Raw genomic sequence first — 24,962 nt, forward strand, 5'->3', positions numbered from 1 at the left:
ATGTCACTCAGATCAGTGCTTTCGTCAAGCGCAATACTAAAACACTGCACCAAGTATGTCTTCTATGCATCTTGCTATGGTCAAGTCAGAGTTGCAGTCCCTTAATTTGCTTTAAAATAGCTTCCTTGTTTGTGAAACCAGCATACAATATTTCGGCTGTGGCCAAAAAATCTTATTTGACAAACTCCGCGTCTGTGAAGGCCTACTTGTTTCTCACGAGCATCAAGCAATCTCATATGTTGCCTCTGTCTTTTCCTCTGCATCAGTGCAAGATCTGTCCATCATTTGTTGTCCTTTGAGTTGTGCTATTTTGTTGTTTCTGAAGTTGCTTTGTGGCAGATTTGTTTTGTCAAAGTGGGCATAGTGTGACTGGAAATGTCGCTCTAAATTTGCTTGTTTAAAACAATTGACTGCCTTCTGGCAAATAAGACAAGGTGAGCTAGTCCCATCATGCAGTACAAAAAAATACTTGTCTGTCCATTTCTCTTGGAACGTTGTGTTCTTGAATCGACTGTATCCTCCTCTTAGCCACCGGAGCCACGTTAGCCATCTGCATTTCCCTGCCGCCATCTTTGATTCTCCGTAGGTTGTTCGTTCATAGCCGTCATGTTCTCCAGCAGTTGCGTTCTATTTCGGCCTTTGGTCAACAGCTGTGCTACACTGTCATCTATCTGCCGTTCGGGGAACAATAGCTACTTTTTTCCCCCTCACTGTATTTGATCCCCTGCTGATTTTGTACATTTGCCCACTGACAAAGAAATTATTACATTACATTTACATTTAAGTCATTTAGCAGACGCTCTTATCCAGAGCGACTTACAAATTGGTGCATTCACCTTATGAAATTGGTGCATTCACCTAGGTATTCCTTAAAGAGGTGGGGTTTCAGGTGTCTCCGGAAGGTGGTGATTGACTCCGCTGTCCTGGCGTCGTGAGGGAGCTTGTTCCACCATTGGGGTGCCAGAGCAGCGAACAGTTTTGACTGGGCTGAGCGGGAACTGTGCTTCCTCAGAGGTAGGGGGGCCAGCAGGTCAGAGGTTATCAGTCTATAATTTTAATAGTAGGTTTATTTGAACAGTGAGAGACAGAATAACAAAAAAATCCAGAAAAAACGCATGTCAAAAATGTTAAATTGATTTGCATTTTAATGAGGGAAATAAGTATATGACCCCCTCTCAATCAGAAAGATTTCTGGCTCCCAGGTGTCTTTTATACAGGTAACGAGCTGAGAATAGGAGCACACTCTTAAAGGGAGTGCTCCTAATCTGTTTGTTACCTGTATAAAAACAACTGTCCACAGACGCAATCAATCAGATTCCAAACTCTCCACCATGGCCAAGACCAAAGAGCTCTCCAAGGATGTCAGGGACAAGATTGTAGACCTACACAAGGCTGGAATGGGCTACAAAACCATCGCCAAGCAGCTTGGTGATAAGGTGACAACAGTTTGCGAATAATCGCAAACGGAAGAAACATAAATCTCCCTCGGCCTGGGGCTCCATGCAAGATCTCACCTCGTGGAGTTGCAATGATCATGAGAACGGTGAGGAATCAGCCCAGAACTACACGGGAGGATCTTGTCAATGATCTCAAGGCAGCTGGGACCATAGTCCCCAAGAAAACAATTGGTAATACACTACGCCGTGAAGGACTGAAATCCTGCAGCGCCCGCAAGGTCCCCCTGCTCAAGAAAGCACATATACATGCCCGTCTGAAGTTTGCCAATGAACATCTGAATGATTCAGAGGACAACTGGGTGAAAGTGTTGTGGTCAGATGAGACCAAAATGGAGCTCTTTGACATAAACTCAACTCGCCGTGTTTGGAGGAGGAATGCTGCCTATGACCCCAAGAACACCATCTCCACCGTCAAACATGGAGGTGGAAACATTATGCTTTGGGGGTGTTTTTCTGCTAAGGGGACAGGACAAATTCACCACATCAAAGGGACGATGGACGGGGCCATGTACCGTCAAATCTTGGGTGAGAACCTCCATCCCTCAGCCAGGGCATTGAAAATGGGTCGTGGATGGGTATTCCAGCATGACAATGACCCAAAACACACGGCCAAGGCAACAAAGGAGTGGCTCAAGAAGAAGCACAATAAGGTCCTGGAGTGGACTAGCCAGTCTCCAGACCTTAATCCCATAGAAAATCTGTGGAGGGAGCTGAAGGTTCGAGTTGCCAAACGTCAGCCTCGAAACCTTAATGACTTGGAGAAGATCTGCAAAGAGGAGTGGGACAAAGTCCCTCCTGAGATGTGTGCAAACCTGGTGGCCAACTACAAGAAACGTCTGACCTCTGATTGCCAACAAGGGTTTTGCCACCAAGTACTAAGTCATGTTGTGCAGAGGGGTCAAATACTTATTTCTCTCATTAAAATGCAAATCATTTTATAACATTTTTGACATGGGTTTTTCTGGATTTTTGTGTTGTTATTCTGTCTCTCACTGTTCAAATAAACCTACCATTAAAATTATAGACTGATCATTTCTTTGTCAGTGGGCAAACGTACAAAATCAGCAGGGGATCAAATACTTTTTTCCCCCTAACTGTAATTGAATCAAATTTTTTTAATTTGATCAGTTTCGTCCAGATGCAATGTTTTCCTTACTGTCCTCCAAATCTATGCAGAGTGCATCGGAGTATAATTATTGTAGGCCTGCATTGACAAGCATGAGCGGTCTTTCAATCATGCAGTCACGAGATGCGTTTGAGATCAAAGCGAGCCTAGCCGCTTTTGTTGACAATAATTGCGCGTGAGTTATTTGCCCAGTTATAGATCATTTTTCGTCAGCAATGAAAATCCTGGAAAGGTCATGGTGTGTGCGCATCACCTGCGTGTGTGCCAGTGGGCCGTTGCCAGAGGAGAGACAGGTAGGTAAAATAATGATATACACACTAACTAGCCAATTGAAAACGTGTAGTTTAGCTGGGTCTCTCACTAGTTGTAACTATAAGCTTGCAATAACCATCGAATTAATGTCCCGTGGAAATCTAATTAGCATAATACAAAATCCCCATAAAAATGTTTATTTAAAACTAGAGAGATGTGCTTGTTTTTTTTGCATGGGCTGCATCCCAAACCACCGATATCGGCTTTCCACATCTGCGGTGAAAGGTGGCAGAGCTACAGCAGTGTTTTTCAGACCATGAGGCATCCCAAAAAAAATTACAATTAAAAAATTTAAAAAAAAATAATAATAAATTTAAAAAAATCGGTCTGTAGCATGCAAACAGTTTGGGCTACACATTCATTTTACCCCTCTGTGGAAAGGTGATTCTCTCACGAACATGTGGGTTTTTCTCAAGTCTTGCCTGATCTGTTTTTCCATGTATGAATCTGTTACTCAATGCGTTTAAGGCCAAACTCAATGTTAGAAATAAAAAAGTATATTTTTTGATACCTAAAGGGTCCTAAAATTCCAAATCAATCAGCTAAATTATCCCTGGTATGATCGTAAAACAATCCCATATATTAGTTTAGTAGAACCCCCCAGGCTTAAACTCTAGAGCAGCGGTCCCCAACCACCGGGCCGCGGGCACATTCGCTACCAGGCAGCACGGAAACGATAAATATTATTATTTTATTTTATTTTTAAATCAGTAAGATCGCTGGAGAACTTCTTCAGAAGGGGTAAGGGAGATAAAAGGCCCAACGACGATGCCGATAATGGAGAGACAGCAGAGGCCGAGATTGCGAACCCAAAAAATAAAAGCCTCAATCAATAGAAAATATGATGAGCCCTACCTAAAATATGGCTTTATTGTGACAGGTGACTCGCATGCTCCAAGCCCAGTGCATAGTATGTGGAGATGGCCTATCCAGGGGGAGGTCGCTTGCCAGAGTGTTTGAGTTACGAGAGCCGCTGCAGAGATTTTTCAAAAAGAGTCATCACTGGCAGCACATTTCAATGACGAGGAATGGGTTGCAAAAGTCGCTTACCTGTGAAACATATTCAACCTGCTCAATGAACTCAAATCTGTCACTTCAGGGGAGAATGACAACTGTCTTCAAGTTGGCAGATAAAGTGGCTGCATTCAAAGCCAAACTGGAACTGTGGGGACGGCGAGTGAACAGGGGCATATTTGACATGTTCCAAACATGAGCGGGATTTTGGGAGAGACTGGGCCGTCTTTCTCCCAGCTGGTGCGCGATCACCAAGCGTCGCTGACAACGGAGTTCGAGCATTACTTCCCAACCGCCAAAGACCCACGAAGTGCGAAGGAATGGATCCGCGACCCATTTGTGAATGTCCCAGGTGAATCGTCCATGTCCGTGCAGGAAGATGATCAACTCCTTGAGGTTGCAAATGACAGTGGTCTCCCATCACCCCAGATGGGACCGTCTTGTTGCCGGGAAACAAGCTCAGTGCTCCCACTGATTCAGCGTCATGATTCAGCGTCATGGTGAGTTGCAATGTTTTTATTATATGGTCATTAGAGAAAAATACGCACTTTGTTTTTAGAATTTTATCACGGTAGACCTACTTAAACGCAAATGTTATTAAAAAGCAGCTATACTAAACTTACAGGCCTAATCAATATTCCGGTTGTGTCGTGACCCCCCCCACCCCACCCACCCCCCACGGCCGGTCCGGAAAAAAATATTGTCTATATGGGACTGGTCCATGGTGCAAAAAAGGTTGGGGACCGCTGCTCAAGAGGGTTAATGTCATTGTCATGTCCAATGTCCTAAAATAACTTTCCTCAGTTTATACAGGTGCACAGTTAATGAAACCAATGCTGCATACTCCAGTTGTAAAACAGTCTCTAAAGCGCTGAAAATTGGAAAGGATTCAGCTGCTCAACAGGACCTTGATTAGCGGACTCTGGCGTGTGTATGTGACGTAGAAGTCCGTCACTGGCCGCGGGCAGCATTTGGTACTTTAACGCACGCACACATTCATCACTCCTCCCTGCTCCGTTATCAGATAAGTTAACAATGTGGGTCGACACACAAGTTAACGTCTCTATCTTAGTACATACATTTCACACTTACTTCAGTAACCAGTTAGGGTATAAAGAAATAAAGACAGGTGTTCATATTTAATATAAGCAATATTTAGTATACTTATCGATGTTATGGATGAGCGCGGTTGTTTGTTCTGTTCCTCTCTCTCTCCATCTCTGTCGCTTCCAGGTATGCTGGATAAGGACCCGAGCTAAGGGAATTGGGCTTACTTTGTAGTGCCTGTCCGGAATGGCTCATTAATGTAAACGGGCATATTGGAAGACACTGTCAGTAGTGATGTAATTTTGTAAATGTTATATTGTGATGTTGTTTCATAAACGTGTTGCAATGTATATATTTTGGTATGTTTAGATAAATGGAAACTGTATGTTGAATAGGTAATTGCTTAATTAATTAGTGTTAATTGTTCTGAGGGGAGGGGCTACCCCTACAAAAGGAGCCTCTCTCAGTTCATGGAGAGGCATTTTGGATTGAGCTGTGGGTGGGGCAGCTTTGTTTTTAAGCTGTCCCATAAGGTATATGTTTGATGGCAGTACTGTTGTTTTGTTCCGGAATCACTATGTAAATAAACACCTTTGCACAGAAGAACTTTTGCGGCTCCGCCATCTTTTTATTTTTTATAGAGGTTAGGTTTTCCAGTTTAGCCTTCTGGCCTACTCTACGTGACATATGGTGGCAGCAGTGGGATGGCGCACCGCAAATCAGTGAATTCCAACAAGAGAGGTAAAGGAATGCGTACAGGATTGCGTTCTCAGCAGCAGCATCAACTGTCATAAAAGGTAATTGAAGTTGAAACTGGGTGGAATACCATGGAATCTTCTGGTGAAGAGGTTAATTATGAGAAACTAGGAGCCCGACCAAGGGGCCAAACACAACCAGAACTGTTTGAACTACCGGTTGAACCAGCAGATACAGTAATAAGAGACCAGCTGACTGAAGGAGCAGTTGGGGGACCAGAACCACACCCAACCATGGTAGCCCTTTTCCAGCAACTTTTCACCTGCCTTGAGAAGAGGGACGAAGACCTCAAGCAGGAGTTTCGGGGCCTACGCCAATCTATCCTCACAGCTCCTCACCAAGCGGAACTCGTCAGTGAGAGCCCAAGATTGGGTCTGCCAACACCAGGACGACAAAGGCTCGACGCAGCAGGGACTTCAACTCCACAGCAGGATCCCCAAGCAGTAATGAGGCCAGCCCCAGCACCAGGAGACCAGTCCAGCAGTGTTAACGTTCATCTTCCAGCATTCCTGAGGAAGGAGCCAAAGATGCCCTCATACCAGCAGGGGGAGGACATTGAAAACTACTTGCTGAGGTTTGAGCGAATGGCCAAGACGTGGCAGTGGCCGGAGGTAGAGTGGGCCTGCAGGCTTGTCCCATTGCTCACGGGCAAGGCCTTAGAGGCTTACACAGCAATGGATGAGGGGCTGTCCAACGTCTACAAGGGCTTGAAGGAAGCGCTGCTGATGAAGTTCGACATCTCCTCGGAGACCTACCGTCAACGCTTTAGAGCTGCATCGACGCCATCGGGTGAGTCACCGACAGAGACGTACCACCGCCTCAAGGGTCTCTACCGACGATGGGTTCAACCAGAGGAGAAGACACAGGACGAGATCGGTGAGGTCATCATCCTCGAGCAACTTCTACAAGTTCTACCACACGACATTCGAACCTGGGTTCGAGAGCACGAGCCCAAGGACGGGCTTATGGCGGCCAAGCTTGCGCTGCAGTACCATAATGCACGTAAAGGGGGCCCACCACGACCTGCAGCACCCGCTCCAAGGAGTCTCCGAGACACAAGGGACATCAGAGATACCCGAGATGGTGGAGGTAACTCTGGGGGTTATGTGTCTGGGAGGAGGGAGGTAAGGGATTATGCAGTTCGCTCTGATGGGAGGGGTCTGACCTGTTTTTACTGCCGACAGCAGGGGCACAAGGCTTCAATGTGTCCGCTACGTAAATCCAAGCTCTCAGGTTACTGTTATGTGCCCAGAGAGGGGGATGGTGTTCAGAATAGACAGACTGGGGAAGGGTCAGTCTTGGTATCTGTATAAGTGAATGGTAAAAGTCTTACTGCAATGATTGACACCGGCAGTTCCCTGTCGTTGATCAGAAAATGTAATGTACCTGTTAATGACATTGATTACGGTCACCAGACACTGATCCAATGTGTCCATGGTGACCAGTCACAGCAGCCCACAGCTGAACTCACAGTGGAGATTCAGGGTCAGAAATACCTCCTCAAAGTTGGGGTAATGGAGAAGCTACCTTTTGAGATGATTTTGGGGAGGGATGTGCCTGTACTCTCTGATCTGTTGGGAAGTGTGGGGGGTCAGCTATATGAGCAGTCAGTTTGCCAGTCTGATGTTCAGGTGTCATGTTCAGTTGTCACTCGTGCACAGGCCAAAGCTGGTTTACAACCTCTGCCTGACTTGTGTGAGGGGGGAACCAAAGGGCCCAGAAAGTCACGCCGCCAGCGGCGTCTTGAGAAGTATGTGGGAACCCCTGTACCTGATGTGTCTGGGTTAGAAGTGCAATGGGAAGTTCCACAAAATTTTGCTACACTGCAGAAGTCTGATGCAACCTTGAAAGGTTTATTTGATAAGGCCTTAGCTGGGGACAGCCAATCTTCATGTGGGGGAATATACACAGTAGACAACCACATACTCTACCTTGGGTCAGAAGCAGATAGCAGGAAGTTAGTGGTGCCATCTACATGTAGACCACTTGTTCTCAACCTTGCACATACAGTTCCATGGGCAGGCCATCTAGGGCAACATAAGACCTATCTTAGGCTAGGCTCCCGTTTCTTTTGGCCCTCCATGTATACTGATGTACAAACATACTGCAAAACATGCCCCACGTGCCAGAAAACCAGTGCTGTCCGTAGGTCTGACCGGGCTCCTCTATGTTCACTGCCAGTTATCTCTACCCCATTCAAGAGAATTGCAATGGACATTGTTGGACCCTTGGAGAAGAGTAGTGCAGGTTACCAGTATATATTGGTGATCTGTGACTATGCCACCCGGTTCCCAGAAGCCTTCCCACTCCGTTCCATAACCACTCCAAAAATAATCAGTGCTCTTGTTCAGCTCTTTTCTCGTGTAGGAATCCCAGATGAAATCCTGACGGACCAAGGCACAAACTTCACTTCACGACAGATGGTTCAACTCCAACAACAAGTGGGCATTAAAGGCTTGAGGACCACTCCCTACCATCCCCAAACGGATGGGCTTGTAGAGAGATTCAATCAAACGCTCAAGAATATGCTGAGGAAGTTTGTGGCTGACACTGGTAAAGACTGGGATAAGTGGTTACCCTTTCTGCTTTTTGCTTACAGGGAGGTGCCTCAGGCATCGACAGGTTTCTCACCATTCGAACTCCTCTATGGATGGCCAGTGCAGGGACCACTGGACCTGCTGAAGAAGTGCTGGGAAGGTTCCCCAGGAGCTACCTCAGGACAGGGGATTGTCCAGTACGTTCTCCAGATGCGAGACAGGCTGGAGCGGTACCGAGAGGAAGCTAGGGAAAACCTTCAGCAAGCCCAGAAGGCCCAGAAGCGAGGGTATGACCAGCACGCTCGCCACAGAGCGTTTGAGCCAGGACAGAAAGTCCTGCTCCTCCTTCCCTCGTCTACCAGCAAGCTCCTTGCACAGTGGCAAGGGCCGTACCTAATCGGGAGGAAGATGGGCCCGGTGACCTACGAGGTGCTGCACCCGGACAAGGGTAAGGAGAAGCAAACCTACCATGTGAACCTCCTCAAGGCCTGGGAGGAGAAAGGGGAACTCTCCAAGGTAAAGTCCTTTCTGGTAGAAGAAGAGGACGAGTCAGATGGGGTCACAGAGGCATGGAAAGGACGAGCAGAGGTCATACTGGCTCACCTAGAAGAAGACAAGCAAGATGAGCTGAAGCAGCTGTTTGGCAAGTATCCGGCCCTCTTCAGTCAGAGGCCAGGAAGAACCAAAGTCCTGGAACACGTCATTCGTTTGAAGCCTGGCCAGAACCCTGTCCGCCAGCATCCTTACCGTGTGCCTGAGAGGCTGGTGGTAGCCCTCAAAGAAGAGGTCCACACCATGATAGAGATGGATGTTGTCGAGCCATCATCAAGTGAATGGAGCAGTCCTATTGTCATTGTCCCAAAGAAGGATGGCTCTTTGCGTGTCTGCATGGACTTCCGTAAGGTGAATGCCATCTCCCAGTTTGATGCCTACCCCATGCCCCGCATTGACGACTTACTGGAGAGAATCGGTAGAGCTCATTACATCACCACATTGGATCTCTGCAAAGGGTACTGGCAGGTGCCCCTGGACGAACCATCCAAGGCCTACACTGCCTTCCGGACACCGATGGGCCTGTTCCAGTTTAAGGTCATGCCGTTTGGCCTTCATGGGGCCCCTGCAACTTTCCAGAGGCTTATGGACAAGGTCCTCCAGGACTGTGACGATTACTGTGCTGCTTACTTGGATGACGTGGTGATCTACAGCCACTCCTGGGAGGAGCACATACAGCATCTTAGCAGAGTCCTGGGGAAGATCCATGATGCAGGCCTCACGCTTAACCTCCTGAAGTGTGAGTGGGCAAAACAGGAGACTAAGTATCTGGGTTACCAGCTGGGTAAGGGTGAAGTTCGACCTCAGGTGGACAAAGTGGAGTCCATCAGGAACAGCCCTCAACCCAGAACCAAGACACAGGTGAAGTCCTTCCTAGGTCTGGCAGGATGGTACCGGAGATTCATTCCGCAGTTTTCGACCATCGCTGTCCCTCTAACCAACCTCACTTCAAAGGTGGCCAGCAACCCTGTGAAGTGGACTGAGGAGTGTGAGGAAGCCTTCAGGATACTGAAAAAACGACTGTGCTCATTCCCTGTTCTCCAGACCCCTGATTTTCAGAAGAGGTTTCTCGTGCAGGTGGACGCTTCGGCTGTGGGAATTGGAGTTGTACTGGCCCAAGGGGAGCCAGGAGAAGAGCTTCCTGTACTGTACCTGAGTCGGAAGCTGTTGCCGAGGGAAACCAGGTATTCGACAATCGAGAAGGAGTGCCTGGCTATAAAGTGGGCCCTAGATAGCCTCCGTTACTACCTTCTTGGGAGGGAATTTGACCTGCACACAGACCACACAGCACTGACCTGGATCCAGACCATGAAGGACCGGAATTCTCGTGTGACCAGGTGGTATCTGGAGCTCCAGCCTTTCAGGTTCTGTGTCCGTCATAAGGCAGGAAAAGAAAATGTCACGGCAGACTACCTATCCAGACTCCCGAACCTGGTCGCTTCAGGAGAGGAGGAAGGTAATGTGACGTAGAAGTCCGTCACTGGCCGCGGGCAGCATTTGGTACTTTAACCTGTTAGGGCTAGGGGGCAGCATTGACACGGCTGGATAAAAAACATACCCGATTTAATCTGGTTACCACTCCTACTCAGTAACTAGAATATGCATATACTTATTACATATGGATAGAAAACACCCTAAATTTTCTAAAACTGTTTGAATGGTGTCTGTGAGTATAACAGAACTCAAATGGCAGGTCAAAACCTGAGAGATTCCTTTACAGGAAGTGGCCTGTCTGACCATTTGTTGAACTTCTTTTCCATCTCTATCATTTACTAAGGATCTCTGCTCTAACGTGACACTTCCCACGTCGTCCATAGGCGCTCAGAGCTCGGGAAAAAACAGAATGTCGTCATTCCAGCCCCAGGCTGAAACACATTATCGCCTTTCTCAAGTGGCCCATCAAGAGACACTAGCTTATGCGCGTGACCCCGACCGCCCCCGCCTTTGGGATTTTTTTCCTCTGTTTGCCGAAAAGGAGATTCCCTGTCGGAATATTATCGCTTTTCTACGAGAAAAATGTCGTAAAAATTGATTTTAAACAGCGATTGACATGCTTCGAAGTACGGTAATGGAATACTTAGAATTTTATTGTCACGAATTGCGCCAAGCGCGTGACACTTCTTTACTATTTCGGATAGTGTCTGGAACGCATCGAACAAAACGCCGCTATTCGGATATAACGATGGATTATTTTGGACCAAACCAACATTTGTTATTGAAGTAGCTGTCCTGGGTGTGTATTCTGACGAAGACAACAAAAGGTAATGAAATTTTTATAATAGTAAATATGATTATGGTGAGTGCTAAACTTGCCGGGTGTCTAAATAGCGAGCCCGTGATGCCTGGGCTATGTACTTAGAATATTGCAAAATGTGCTTTCACCAAAAAGCTATTTTAAAATCGGACATATCGAGTGCATAGAGGAGGTCTGTATCTATAATTCTTAAAATAATTGTTATGCTTTTTGTGAACGTTTATCGTGAGTAATTTAGTAAAATGTTAGCGAATTCCCCGGAAGTTTGCGGGGGTATGCTAGTTCTGAACGTCACATGCTAATGTAAAAAGCTGGTTTTTGATATAAATATGAACTTGATTGAACAAAACATGCATGTATTGTATAACATAATGTACTAGGGTTGTCATCTGATGAAGATCATCAAAGGTGAGTGCTGCATTTAGCTGTCTTCTGGGTTTTGGTGACATTATATGCTGGCTTGAAAAATGGGTGTCTGATTATTTCTGGCTTGGTACTCTGCTGACATAATCTAATGTTTTGCTTTCGTTGTAAAGCCTTTTTGAAATCGGACAGTGTGGTTAGATTAACGAGAGTCTTATCTTTAAATGGCTGTAAAATAGTCATATGTTTGAGAAATTGAAGTAATAGGATTTTTAAGGTTTTGAAAATCGCGCCACAGGATAGCCGTGGCTGTTACGTAGGTGGGACGAATTCGTCCCGCCTAGCCTAGAGAGGTTAACGCACGCACACATTCATCACTCCTCCCTGCTCCGTTATCAGATAAGTTAACAATGTGGGTCGACACACAAGTTAACGTCTCTATCTTAGTACATACATTTCACACTTACTTCAGTAACCAGTTAGGGTATAAAGAAATAAAGACAGGTGTTCATATTTAATATAAGCAATATTTAGTATACTTATCGATGTTATGGATGAGCGCGGTTGTTTGTTCTGTTCCTCTCTCTCTCCATCTCTGTCGCTTCCAGGTATGCTGGATAAGGACCCGAGCTAAGGGAATTGGGCTTACTTTGTAGTGCCTGTCCGGAATGGCTCATTAATGTAAACGGGCATATTGGAAGACACTGTCAGTAGTGATGTAATTTTGTAAATGTTATATTGTGATGTTGTTTCATAAACGTGTTGCAATGTATATATTTTGGTATGTTTAGATAAATGGAAACTGTATGTTGAATAGGTAATTGCTTAATTAATTAGTGTTAATTGTTCTGAGGGGAGGGGCTACCCCTACAAAAGGAGCCTCTCTCAGTTCATGGAGAGGCATTTTGGATTGAGCTGTGGGTGGGGCAGCTTTGTTTTTAAGCTGTCCCATAAGGTATATGTTTGATGGCAGTACTGTTGTTTTGTTCCGGAATCACTATGTAAATAAACACCTTTGCACAGAAGAACTTTTGCGGCTCCGCCATCTTTTTATTTTTTATAGAGGTTAGGTTTTCCAGTTTAGCCTTCTGGCCTATTCTACGTGACAGTGTAGGAGCAGCTTTGGATAAAAAGCCTGCACACCCAGTACCTCTAGACAAAGGGTTGACAAACTGTGTCTTTAATACAGTAGCCTATCATAGCAGTATTTTACTTTGTGGGGGGTTGCGTCTTGCTCAAGGTCACAAAGGCAGGATATGTAATACATGGGATCAGAGACCAGCAGCTTTCCATGGTCAATACCAGTGGTAATAATTCTAAGTTATTGTGAAGTCTTTCCTTGCATCATACAACAATTTTCTACTAGTGTTGAACTGTATACCGAAACATCCAAAAAGGTTTGTACTAGACAGGTTTGGACATGTACGCTTGCCCTGATGGACAGACGTGATCCTCTCAATCACGTGATTGAGAGGATCAAGTATGTCCATCAGTGCAGCCCAGTTACAGCACTTAGAGTAAAGTCCCAGATAGTACATTGAGAGACATTTCACTGGATGTATAAACGTGAAGCACCCGCTTGGCGTTTCCACTCACTGCCAAATATAGTGAGAGGAAGCCCAGTGGCCGGCAGTGGGAGAAGATTAAACAAGATGGATTTTGGCTGACATTCAGTTAATTTTCTCAATGAAACATTTGATTTCAATACAGATGTCAGTTCCCAAAATGAAGACATGTTACGAACAGAGTGGATTAAGTTTTGTAGACTTTACCCTTTGCATTCCATTGGCAAAGGCAAATTGAGTTAATTGCACACTTCAGAGTAGGCGTTCCGTAACAGAAATATGCAAATGTTGGGATTGTTTGTCTTTGGAGCCCCATGAAAATCAGCTAAAACAAGCACAATAACTCACACACACACTCCAATGAAATAATATGCATTCACCTGTACTGAAAATAGACCTAGGCTCCATCTTGATTTCCCCCCCCCCCCCTTTTTTTATTTACCTTTGAAATAAATTACCAGTGTTGTTTTGTAGATTGCCTTTACCAAAGTCAGATTGATTGGATGATTGTATTATTGATTCATTACATGCATACGATATTTAACTCAAAAGATGGCCACCGATGGAACAGAGCAGAAGTTGAGTCTGGATCAAGCGCCATTCTGTGACTTTAGTTATTAACACGCCTTTGTGGTACTGTTTTGGAATAGAGTATCGTGATACTAAAATTGGTATCGAAGTCAAATTTCCTGTATCATAACACTTGTTAATACACACATGAAGTAAGTTGAGGCAACAAAGTTAGCTGAGACAAGCACGTGATAATGTCTCTCAGCCCTGGAGGCAACAGCTATACAACCAGGAGAGTGCAAGGAGGGGTGCAGGCTGTGGCGGAAAGTGGGAGGAGAAAAGAAAACAAGGAAGTGCAGTGGGGATATAAGGCGGATACTATCAGAGTTATGAACAGTTAAGCGGACAGACTGCTCTGTCACTGGGTGGCAGAGCCACCCTGACGAGATGAGTTACATTCATGAGGTAATAAGTTAGTCACTATGCAAGACACTGAGAAGCCCTCAACTACTGATTTCGTTGGGGTTGAGCATATGGATCCAGAGTCAAGGGGGAAATAACTGCCTGCAACATTTTACCTACATTCTGAAGTATCAGAATGACTTATTTTCTAAAGTATTTGGTCTTATACATCACTATGGACACAAAGATGCTCACTTGATTAGCAAAAACGATCAATTAATTGTAACATGCCTCCTTTCAGAAAGGTCTGCCACTTCACTAATAGACACAGCATGAGATTATTACTTATGTGCCTTGTTGTACAGTGAACAGTTGAGCTGGTCGGCAGATATTAGCCTTTTACGGATGTATTTGTGTCAGCATTTATTAGACCGAAAAGGACCGATATAAAATGCAGAGAAACACTGAACATTTCTTTTTGCATTTCAATATTTGTCCTGAAGAGGGCACTCTTTACATGTCAATGAGCCAATATTGCCATGGCGCTCTACAGCAAGACTGGACACCAGGCTAGGGCTGGGCAATATGGAAAAAATATATCACAATATTATTCACATTTGACGGTATGACAGTTATTTTATGTTTCGAATAAATATCCTGAGTAGTTCCTGACCCTAGGGTGGAAACAAATTATACGTGATTTCAAAATGGGGCTTTCTCCATTTAAAACCGTTCAATCCAACTACCCCCCTCCCTTAAAGAAAATGCATATCCTGCACTTTAAAATAATTTTCACACTGCCACGCAGCATGATATAGGCAAACAAATCTAGGTCTAGTTAATTGAACTGTTGGAATCATGGAAATATAATGATTCATCTAATTCTATCGTTGGAATATAGTAGAATACGTTTCACATGACAAATGAGTAACACCTCTCCTACCATAAATTACGGACTATTAAGCGCACCTGAATATAAGCCGCACCCACTGAATTAAAAACATTTTTTTATTTTGAACATAAATAAGCCACACATGTCTATAAGCCGCAGGTGCCTACCGGTACATTGAAACAAATTAACTTTACACAGGCTTTAATGAAACACGGCTTGTAACAAAAAAAAATTGCAGTAAGCTTTAGTTGTCTTTTTGCACTGAGTCAATTCCTCACGCTGCCGTTTCCAACGTCTTATCGACTCATTAAGACCAAGCTCCCGTGCAGCAGCTCCATTTCCTTTTCCAACAGCCAGATCAATCGCCTTCAACTTGAAAGCTGCATCATATGCATTTCTCCGTGTCTTTGCCATGATGGTGACAAAATGACTACCGTAATCAGAATGATGGGAAGTTTGAGAGCGCTCGATTTAATCTAAACAGTAAACAAAAAAGTTGTTTGACCTTAACCCGTTTGCCAATTTCATTGGTCTAATGAAAGCTTCATGCCGCCAAAAATCTGAGCACGTCACAGAATGTGTTTTTTGGAGAAAAAAAAAAATGAAAGCGGGAAAAATCCATATATTAGCCGCGTCATTGTTTAAGCCGCGAGGTTCGAAGCCTGGGAACAAAGTTGCGGCTTATAGTCCGGAAATTACGGTAGATATTTTGTGTGTACGCATTGATATGTAGGCTACGCGTGCCTTTTAAAAAATTTTTATGTAGTTCTGTACTTGAGCTGTTCTTGTCTATTGATGTTCTGTATTAGGGTGACTCACAAAATCTTGGTTTCAAAGATTTCAAACATGAAATCTTTAGACTTGCAATACATTTCCTTTTTAGGCATTAATAACAAGGTCTGAAGTGTTTGTGAGCATTAAATTGTCAGTAAATGTTTTTAAATTAACACATTTAACATTTTCAAAAACAAGTCCTTAAAAATCTCATCACCACAACAGTCGATACCATTAGGAAAGCTAATAATCAAAAAATAATAATAATTGAAAATGTTAGTCATGCAGTTACTTGAAACTCTGAAACAAATATAACATTTGATTTTGACTGCTCTCTCATTACCGCAACATCTTCCACAATCTACAACCTAATATTTTTAGATATTTCATTGAAACCTGACATTTTCAAAATGATGTGGCAAACCTGAAAGAACATAACTTATAGATTCTGCACATGCATTTAAAAGCAATTTACAATTTTTCCATTCATTAAAATAACATTAAATGAACACCTGTTGCGGTAATGATACCTAGGTTTCAGAAATGAGGTCGACAATTTCTGTAATGATAATAAGTATACTAAGACTGAGGTATGATTAAAAACATGACATTTAATGTAGAAAATAAATGAGAGATTGGCACAATCATGGATTCAAGTTCAATCAAATTCATTTTGCAGTGCTTCAAAAGTACATAACATACATAGGCTGAAAACATCCAAAAACAGAGCAGGACATGTCATCGTCACTACAGACACTGGCCTGGGGATGATGTTTCTATGACCCCAAGCTGGTGCAGCTTCTTTATCTTCAAGCCAAAGTTTCCATGCCTTTTGCAAGCACATGTTTCTCTGTCTGTGACTCGTTTAAAGAATTGAGCCTTGGAAAGGTTGTGCCTTGGATTCTCAGACAGAAATCTTCTATGAAGATATGCCATAGCGTCCGTTATTAAGGCTCTCTTATGGAATAACTGTCCCTTTTTCCAAAGTTCTCCAGATTACCCATTTATTAGTGTTGACTTCATCTCGATGAAGGAAGCGGCTAACAAGTGTGTGCATTAGTCTTCTCCGGCTGTAATGTTCTCTGATGACACCTCTTTGCCTTCCATGTTGACAATTACCTGCTTCCTCTTGGCCATCATCTCAAGTCTTTTCAGTCTTTTCTTTGGATTGACCATCTCTTTGGTCCTCTCCAGAAGCTTCTCTTCTGTGTAGTGCAACTTTGCCCAAAATTTTGATAGTGTTTTCTTTCTTCTGTTCCTCTTTTTGGGTGATTCCTTTGGGGTAGATGTCTTCCTTGGTCCTGGTGTCTGTAGAGATGTCTCTCTTCTTTTAGGAGTTGATGGCAGGACATTTACCTGCTGAGGTGAGAATGGCTGTTCTCTTGGGGAGGCTGCATCTTCTTAATTTGCTTCTTGAACATGTTGAAGTGTATCATTTTCCTCGCTTGATGGTGTTATGTCATTACAGCTTTTAGCAGTTTCTTTTTTCTGTAATTCCTGTGGAGTTGTCCCGCCACAGTTTTTTCTTCTTTTCATGTTGCTTTGTCGGATATTGATTTTACAATTTTGCTTTCATTTTTGATATCTGGAAAAGGGAAGGAAGCATGACATGAAATGAGCATGTCTCAAAACATGGGAAAAATCTTACTGTTATGGACACATCATCCTATAGTAGAGACTGAATGGCTTACTGACCGTGTGTGCGCGTATCCTACAGTAGGGACCGAATGGCTTACAGACTGTGTCTGTGTGTGTACACATCCTATAGTAAGGACTGAATGGCTTAGACTGTGTGTGGACATCCTATAATACAAACTAAATGGCTTACTGATTGTGTGTGTGGTGGACGCGTCCGCGCTATTTGTAGACTTCCTAACACTGTAGGGTATTGACTTCCTATTGACACTGTATGAGGGCATATATAAAAATATAAAACTCTTGCTGTAACCTCTCCAACCCCCAACCTCTCTCTTTCCTTCCTTCTGTACTCTTCCAGCAATTCTGGGTTGGTGTAAACTTTTTCTCTGAATTTTGTCAGCCTTCGCTAAAGCTTTCTTTTTGTCACTTGCTGACTGTCTGCATTAAACAGGACATAAAGCAAAATACCAACAGTTAGTGAATAACTTAAATTAACAGTTCAATATAAATATTTAAAAATATAGTCTGATTAAATTCTCTTTACCGAAATTCTCTCTACTGCAACTCGCCTTAAATTGCTGCGTTAAGTGAGAATGGTGCTGTGGAGGATGAGGAACATTAGCATGTTTTGCTAACAATAGAAAAGCCATGATGACTAAGCAAATTTGTACTTGTTGTACATAAGACATTAAGTATATTTTCATAGAAAATTATAAATCGAATGTTTTTCTAAATGTTAAAAACTACCTGTATCGGTAATGATAATCAATCACTGTTGTGTACGCAGTCTGACAAGAGAATGTTTAACTTTTAACTGGAATGTTTGTTTTTTTTCACCTTTATTTAACCAGGTAGGCAAGTTGAGAACAAAGTTCTCATTTACAATTGCGACCTGGCCAAGATAAAGCAAAGCAGTTTGACACATACAACAACAGAGTTACACATTGAGTAAAACAAACATACAGTCAATAATACAGTAGAATAATAAGTCTATATACAATGTGAGCAAATGAGGTGAGATAAGGAAGGTAAAGGCAAAAAGGCCATTGTGGCAAAGTAAATACAATATAGCAAGTTAAACACTGGAATGATAGATTTCTAGTGGAAGAAAGTGCAAAGGAGCAAAATAAATAAATAAATACAGTAGGGGAAGAGGTAGTTGTTTGGGCTAAATTATAGATGGGCCATGTACAGGTGCAGTGATCTGTGAGCTGCTCTGACAGCTGGTGCTTAAAGCTAGTGAGGGAGATAAGTGTTTCCAGTTTCAGAGATTTTTGTAGTTTGTTCCGGTCATTGGCAGCAGAGAACCGGAAGGAGAGACGGCCAAAGGAGGAATTGGCTTTGGGGGTGACCAGAAAGATATACCTGCTGGAGCACGTGCTACAGGTGGGTGCTGCTATGGTGACCAGTGAGCGGAGATAAGGGGAGACTTTACCTAGCAGGGTCTTGTAGATGACCTGGAGCCAGTGGATTTGGCGACGAGTATGAAGCGAGGGCCAGCCAACGAGAGCGTACAGGTCGCAGTGGTGGGTAGTATATGGGGCTTTGGTGACAAAACGGATGGCACTGTGATAGACTGCATCCAGTTTATTGAGTAGGATATTGGAGGCTATTTTGTAAATGACATCGCCGAAGTCGAGGATCGGTAGGATGGTCAGTTTTACGAGGGTATGTTTGGCAGCATGAGTGAAGGATGCTTTGTTGCGAAATAGGAAGCCAATTCTAGATTTAACTTTGGATTGGAGATGTTTGATGCGAGTCTGGAAGGAGAGCTTACAGTCTAACCAGACACCTAGGTATTTGTAGTTGTCCACATATTCTAGGTCAGAACCGTCCAGAGTAGTGATGCTGGATGGGCGGGCAGGTGCAGGCAGCGATCGGTTCAAGAGCATGCATTTAGTTTTACTTGTATTTAAGAGCAGTTGGAGGCCACGGAAGGAGAGTTGTATGGCATTGAAGCTCGTCTGGAGGGTTGTTAACACAGTGTCTAAAGAAGGCCCAGAAGTATACAGAATGGTGACATCTGCGTAGAGGTGGATCAGAGACTCACCAGCAGCAAGAGCGACATCATTGATGTATACAGAGAAAAGAGTTGGCCCAAGAATTTAACCCTGTGGCACCCCCATAGAGACTGCCAGAGGCCCGGACAACAGGCCCGGTGAACCAGGCGAGGCAATCATTTGAGAAACCAAAACTATCGAGTCTGCCGATGAGTATGTGGTGATTGACAGAGTCGAAAGCCTTGACCAGGTCAATGAATACGGCAGCACAGTATTGTTTCTTATCGATGGCGGTTACGATATCGTTTAGGACCTTGAGCGTGGCTGAGGTGCACCCATGACCAGCTCTGAAACCAGATTGCATAGGTGCGGTGGGATTCGAAATGGTCGGTAATCGGTTTGTTGACTTGGCTTTCGAAGACCTTAGAAAAAGGCAGGGTAGGATAGATATAGGTCTGTAGCAGTTTGGGTCAAGAGTGTCCCCCCCTTTGAAGAGGGGGATGACCGCAGCTGCTTTCCAATCTTTGGGAATCTCAGACGACACGAAAGACAGGTTGAACAGGCTAGTAATAGGGGTTGCAACAATTTCGGCAGATAATTTTAGAAAGAAAGGATCCAGATTGTCTAGCCTGGCTGATTTGTAGGGGTCCAGATTTTGCAGCTCTTTCAGAACATCAGCTGACAGGATTTGGGAGAAGGAGAAATGGGGAAGGCTTGGGCGAGTAGCTGTGGGGGGTGCAGTGCTGTTGACCGCGGTAGGGGTAGCCAGGTGGAGAGCATGGCCAGCCGTAGAAAAATGCTTATTGAAATTCTCAATTATAGTAGATTAATCGGTGGTGAGAGTTTCCTATCCTCAGTGCAGTGGGCAGCTGGGAGGAGGTGTTCTTATTCTCCATGGACTTTACAGTGTCCCAGAACTTTTTGAGTTAGTGTTGCAGGAAGCACATTTCTGCTTGAAAAAGCTAGCCTTGGCTTTTCTAACTGCCTGTGTATATTGGTTTCTAACTTCCCTGAAAAGTTGCATATCACGTGGGCTGTTCGATGCTAATGCAGAACGCCACAGGATGTTTCTGAGTTGGTTAAGGGCAGTCAGGTCTGGAGAGAACCAATATCTGTTTCTGGTTCTAAATTTCTTGAATTGGGCATGCTTATTTAACCTCTCTGGGCAAGTGGGACGCAAGTGAACAGCCAGTGGAATCGCGTGGCGCGAAATACAAATACCTCAAAAATGCTATAACTTCAATTTCTCAAACATATGACTATTTTACACCATTTTAAAGACAAGACTCTCATTAATCTAACCACATTGTCCGATTTCAAAAAGGCTTTACAGCGAAAGTAAAACATTAGATTATGTCAGGAGAGTACCCTGCCAAAAATAATCACACAGCCATTTTCAAAGCAAGCATGTATGTCACAAAAACCAAAACCACAGCTAAATTCAGCACTAACCTTTGATGATCTTCATCAGATGACACTCATAGGACATTATGTTATACAATACATGCATGTTTTGTTCAATCAAGTTCATATTTATATCAAAAACCAGCTTTTTACATTAGCATGTGATGTTCAGAACTAGCATACCAACCGAAAACTTCCGGTGAATTTACTAAATTACTCACGATAAACGTTCACAAAAAAACATAATTATTTTAAGAATTATAGATACAGAACTCCTCTATGCACTCGATATGTCCGATTTTAAAATAGCTTTTCGGTGAAAGCACATTTTGCAATATTCTCAGTAGATAGCCCAGCCATCACGGCTAGCCATTTAGACACCGACCAAGTTTAGCCCTGACCAAACTCCGATTTACTATTACAAAAGTTTGATTACCTTTGTTGTCTTCGTCAGAATGCACTCCCAGGACTGCTACTTCAATAACAAATGTTGGTTTGGTCCAAAATAATCCATTGTTATATCCAAATAGCGCCGTTTTGTTCGTGCGTTCAAGACACTATCCAAAGTGTAAATAAGGGTCACGAGCATGGCGCAATTCATGACAAAATATTTCTAAATATTCCATTACCGTACTTCGAAGCATGTCAACCGCTGTTTAAAATCAATTTTTATGCCATTTTTCTCATAAAAAAGCGATAATATTCCGACCGGGAATCTGCGTTTAGGTAAACAGACAAAAGAAAACAAAGCATTCTGTCGACGCGGGCACGAGCCTGAGTCTCACAGTACTGTAACCAGCCACTACCCAAACGCGCTACTTTTTTTCAACCAGAGCCTGCAAAGCCACGATTCAGCTTTTTGCCGCCTTCTGAGAGCCCATGGGAGCCGTAGGAAGTGTCACGTAACAGCAGAGATCCTCTGTAATGGATAGAGATAATCAAGAAGGGCAAGAAATTGTCAGACAGGCCACTTCCTGCATGGAATCTTCTCAGGTTTTGGCCTGCCAAATGAGTTCTGTTATACTGACAGACACCATTCAAACAGTTTTAGAAACTTTGGAGTGTTTTCTATCCAAAGCTAATAATGATATGCATATTCTAGTTTCTGGGCAGGAGTAATAATCAGATTAAAATCGGGTACGAATTTTATCCGGCTGTGAAAATACTGCCCCCTAGCCATAACAGGTTAACAAACCTGACTTTGCAATACCATTACAGAAGGTCAAGTAAAAACTCAAACCGGTCCGTGCATCAACACTGGTAATATAGTAAAATACAGTATACCGCCCAGCCCTACACTAGGCATATAACCAAGAAACTACGCCCGTCGGAGAGCTGGAAGCTAGCCAGCTCAATAAAGTGTAAAAAATGTACACTGGGAATATACTGTTAAGTGAAGTGCCATGGTAGGGTGTTGGGTGTCATGACAAACAATGGATGCTATGCCCAAATGTAAAGCAAGTGTCATGCTAAGAGCGTTCAAACTCTGGTAACATTAACATTACAGTAGTGAAGCCCACAAAATCTGGGGTTTTATATTGGCTTTTTGCGAAGGGTATTCCTCAAGCTGTGTCATTCAAAAACATAGGTTACTACTTCGTAGCTACGTTTTATTGGTTGGGTTGTCACGGACTGGTCCAAATTCAAGTTTCGCCACTCCCTTTTAGCCAGCTAACTAGCTGTGTGAGAGTACCTGATGTCATTCACTGAGAGATAGTGCAACCCTACCCCTAACAAGAACTGTTCACTGAGGCAATGCTTGGGGCGAGAGGCAGTACCGTGTCAGCGGCAGATTTTGTGGTCAATGTTTTTCCTTTCAAGTGACTACCAGAATTCAGTGGCTACAGCTCTACAATCGATGATAACATAACTAATACCAATATATTGAAAATGTCCTATGTCGTTTTCCAGCTGGCTGGCATAAGGCTGCTAAAAATGTTTTGCTGGAATCAGCGCAGTTTGTCCTCTTTAAAAAAAAAACATTTTTTGGTGCTCCTAAATTTTGTTTGGTGCTTACATTAATGTTATTTCCTCAAATTTAAGAAATCAGCTTCATGAGTATATTTGTAGGGCTGTTTTAAGCACAACCCATACAGAAAATGTATTTTACTTTATTATAATTGTTTTGCTATAATAAAACAAATCGGCAGATACAGTATATTGGTTATCTGTGAATATTTCCACTAAAATCGGATCCAAAAATCCCATATTAGCTGTGAACAAGTAAGCATCACGATTAATGTGTGAACAAGTGGTGCAGTTGACCACATTTTAATATCGAACTGAAAAAGCTCTTATGCAATCCATATTTTTAAAATAAGATATATTTTCGCAGGCTGCTGTCACACGACAAAGAACAGAATGTGGTCCTGAACCATTTCATCAATCTTAGTGTAGGGCAGACACCTAGCCTACATTTTGCCAAATTAAACTGGCTGGTTGATACAACCTCGTATTGGCTACAATGAGCTGTAAGTGTCAGAGACAACCAGCTACATGAAGCCCGAAATGCAAAAAAAATTACTAGCGAGCAGTCGAGAACTTGGCTAGCCAGCTCAGCTAACGTTAGCCAAATTAGTAGCAAACGTTAGCAAGCTAGGTTTAGTTAGCTAGTTATGACGTTTCTCGTAGCAGAGTACTAAGACGGATTTTAAAAATAGCGAACATGGTAACACAATGCTAACTAAAGCAAGTAAATTATCTTGATTGAATAAAGTATATTACCTTGACGAAGGGAGGACATGTCTATGTTGTTCAGGTCCTTTCACGTCAGACTCCACATCCAAACGACACATCGAGGCAGTTCGAATTCCGCTTTTCCTTCTCACCGACGACTTATCGTAGGATACAATAACCCTTTAAACCATATCGTTGTTCTTTATTAGTTAGCTAGTTCTTCCAGTCAGTTCACATTTAACAGTAAATTGTTGTCCACGGCAAAGTAAGAAACGTGTGAGACCACCTAGGGACTATTCAACGCTAGCTAGCTGCATACCGCTCAATGAATCAGCTAGCGGAGACAAGAATACAGTTATAGCTAGCAAAAAAACATATACTGTTAGCTACATTATGCTAACAGGCCTTTGAAATTACAACAATCTTAAGACTTTGAAAGTCGAAAAGTGAAAGTCTGGACATTCCTGGCCAAAACTCCTCTATGGCAGACATCAAATTAACTGAAGAACTACCTCCAGTACCGTTCAACACTCTGGTTACATTGAAGTTGTAACCTACCCGAAGGGAATCAGGTAGGAGAACCTTGAATGGTCCAATGAAATGTCAGGCCCGCCTAGTAACTACGTCTGATTGGCAAAGTAGAATCCCCCTACCTTTAACGCTGCAATATGTAACTTTTTGGGGCTACACGGCCAAAGTCACATTTCAATTGAGTTATCTGTTATTCTCATTGAAAGCAAGTTTTAAAAGCCGTATATGTCTTCTATGTGCTGGGTTTCTATGATGCCCGTTCTTAAGTTTCCCTTTTTGCGTATTTTACTTTCGGTTTTGTACACCAGTTTCAAACAGCTGAAAATACAATATTTTTTGTTATGGAAAATATATTTCACAGCGGTTTATGATTTGTATTTGTATTTATTATGGATCCCAATTGGCAGCAGATACTTTTCCTGGGGACCAGCAAAATTAATGCCTGGTATATACAATTAAAAACGTTGTATTACATTTCACAACACATTAAGTGTGTGCCCTCAGGCAACTACTCTACTGCGACATATCTACAACATAAAATGTACGTGTTCTTGTGTGTCTGTGCCTGTGTTTCTTCACAGTTCTCGCTGTTCCATAAGGTGTATTTTTATCTGTTTTTTTTTTTAATCAAATTTTACTGCTTGCATGAGTTACTTGATGTGGAATAGAGTTCCATGTAGTCATGGCTATGAAGTAATGTGCGCCTCACATAGTCTGTTCAGGACTTGGGGACTGTGAAGAGACCTCTTGTGGCATGTCTTGTGGGGTATATGATTCTCTACACAATGACTGCTTGTTTTGTCACATAAACTGAAATTAAGCAAACTATTAGAATTTTTGCAACCAGGAAATGGCGGAGCGATTTATGCATATTGCACCTTTAATTAGTTAACTTTAGTTCTACTGCCTTGCGCTCACATACTGGAAATGTAACAATATGAAAATATTGCAAGGAGATGATTCAAAGGGCATTACATTTTTTGGCAGATAATAGCAGTGACGAATAAGTATGAGGAAAAATGTGAACTGTGTTTGGGCCAATTGGCCAATCTCAGGTCTTATAAGAAAAACACATTTTGAATCTTTTGGATAATTTTTTCATTTTCAGAATATGGTATATGCTGCAGCCCCAGCAAGGGTGACAAAAAAATA

General features: G+C 43.1%; 1 protein-coding gene across 8 annotated transcripts in view; it reads right to left on the reverse strand.

Annotated features, from left to right (window-relative positions):
- Positions 1-24,110, reverse strand: part of LOC106607647 (SERTA domain-containing protein 2) — a 39,539-nt gene extending 15,429 nt beyond the window's left edge. For 2 of the 8 annotated variants that reach the window (XR_006770274.1, XR_001329246.2), the window contains exon 1: positions 23,328-23,830. Coding sequence is in view for 2 of the 8 variants with exons in the window: in XM_014204813.2 (XP_014060288.1) it covers positions 23,328-23,398 (71 nt within the window). In the remaining 6 variants the exon portion in view is untranslated. Of the gene's footprint in view, positions 1-16,152; positions 17,147-17,743; positions 17,799-23,327 lie in introns of those variants that run through there. The other 6 variants (XR_006770277.1, XR_006770276.1, XR_006770275.1 and 3 more) reach the window with 6 other exon arrangements.
- Positions 24,111-24,962: the final 852 nt, after the last annotated feature.

Source organism: Salmo salar, chromosome ssa06, assembly GCF_905237065.1.
Source record: "Salmo salar chromosome ssa06, Ssal_v3.1, whole genome shotgun sequence".
Lineage (NCBI taxonomy): Eukaryota > Metazoa > Chordata > Actinopteri > Salmoniformes > Salmonidae > Salmo > Salmo salar.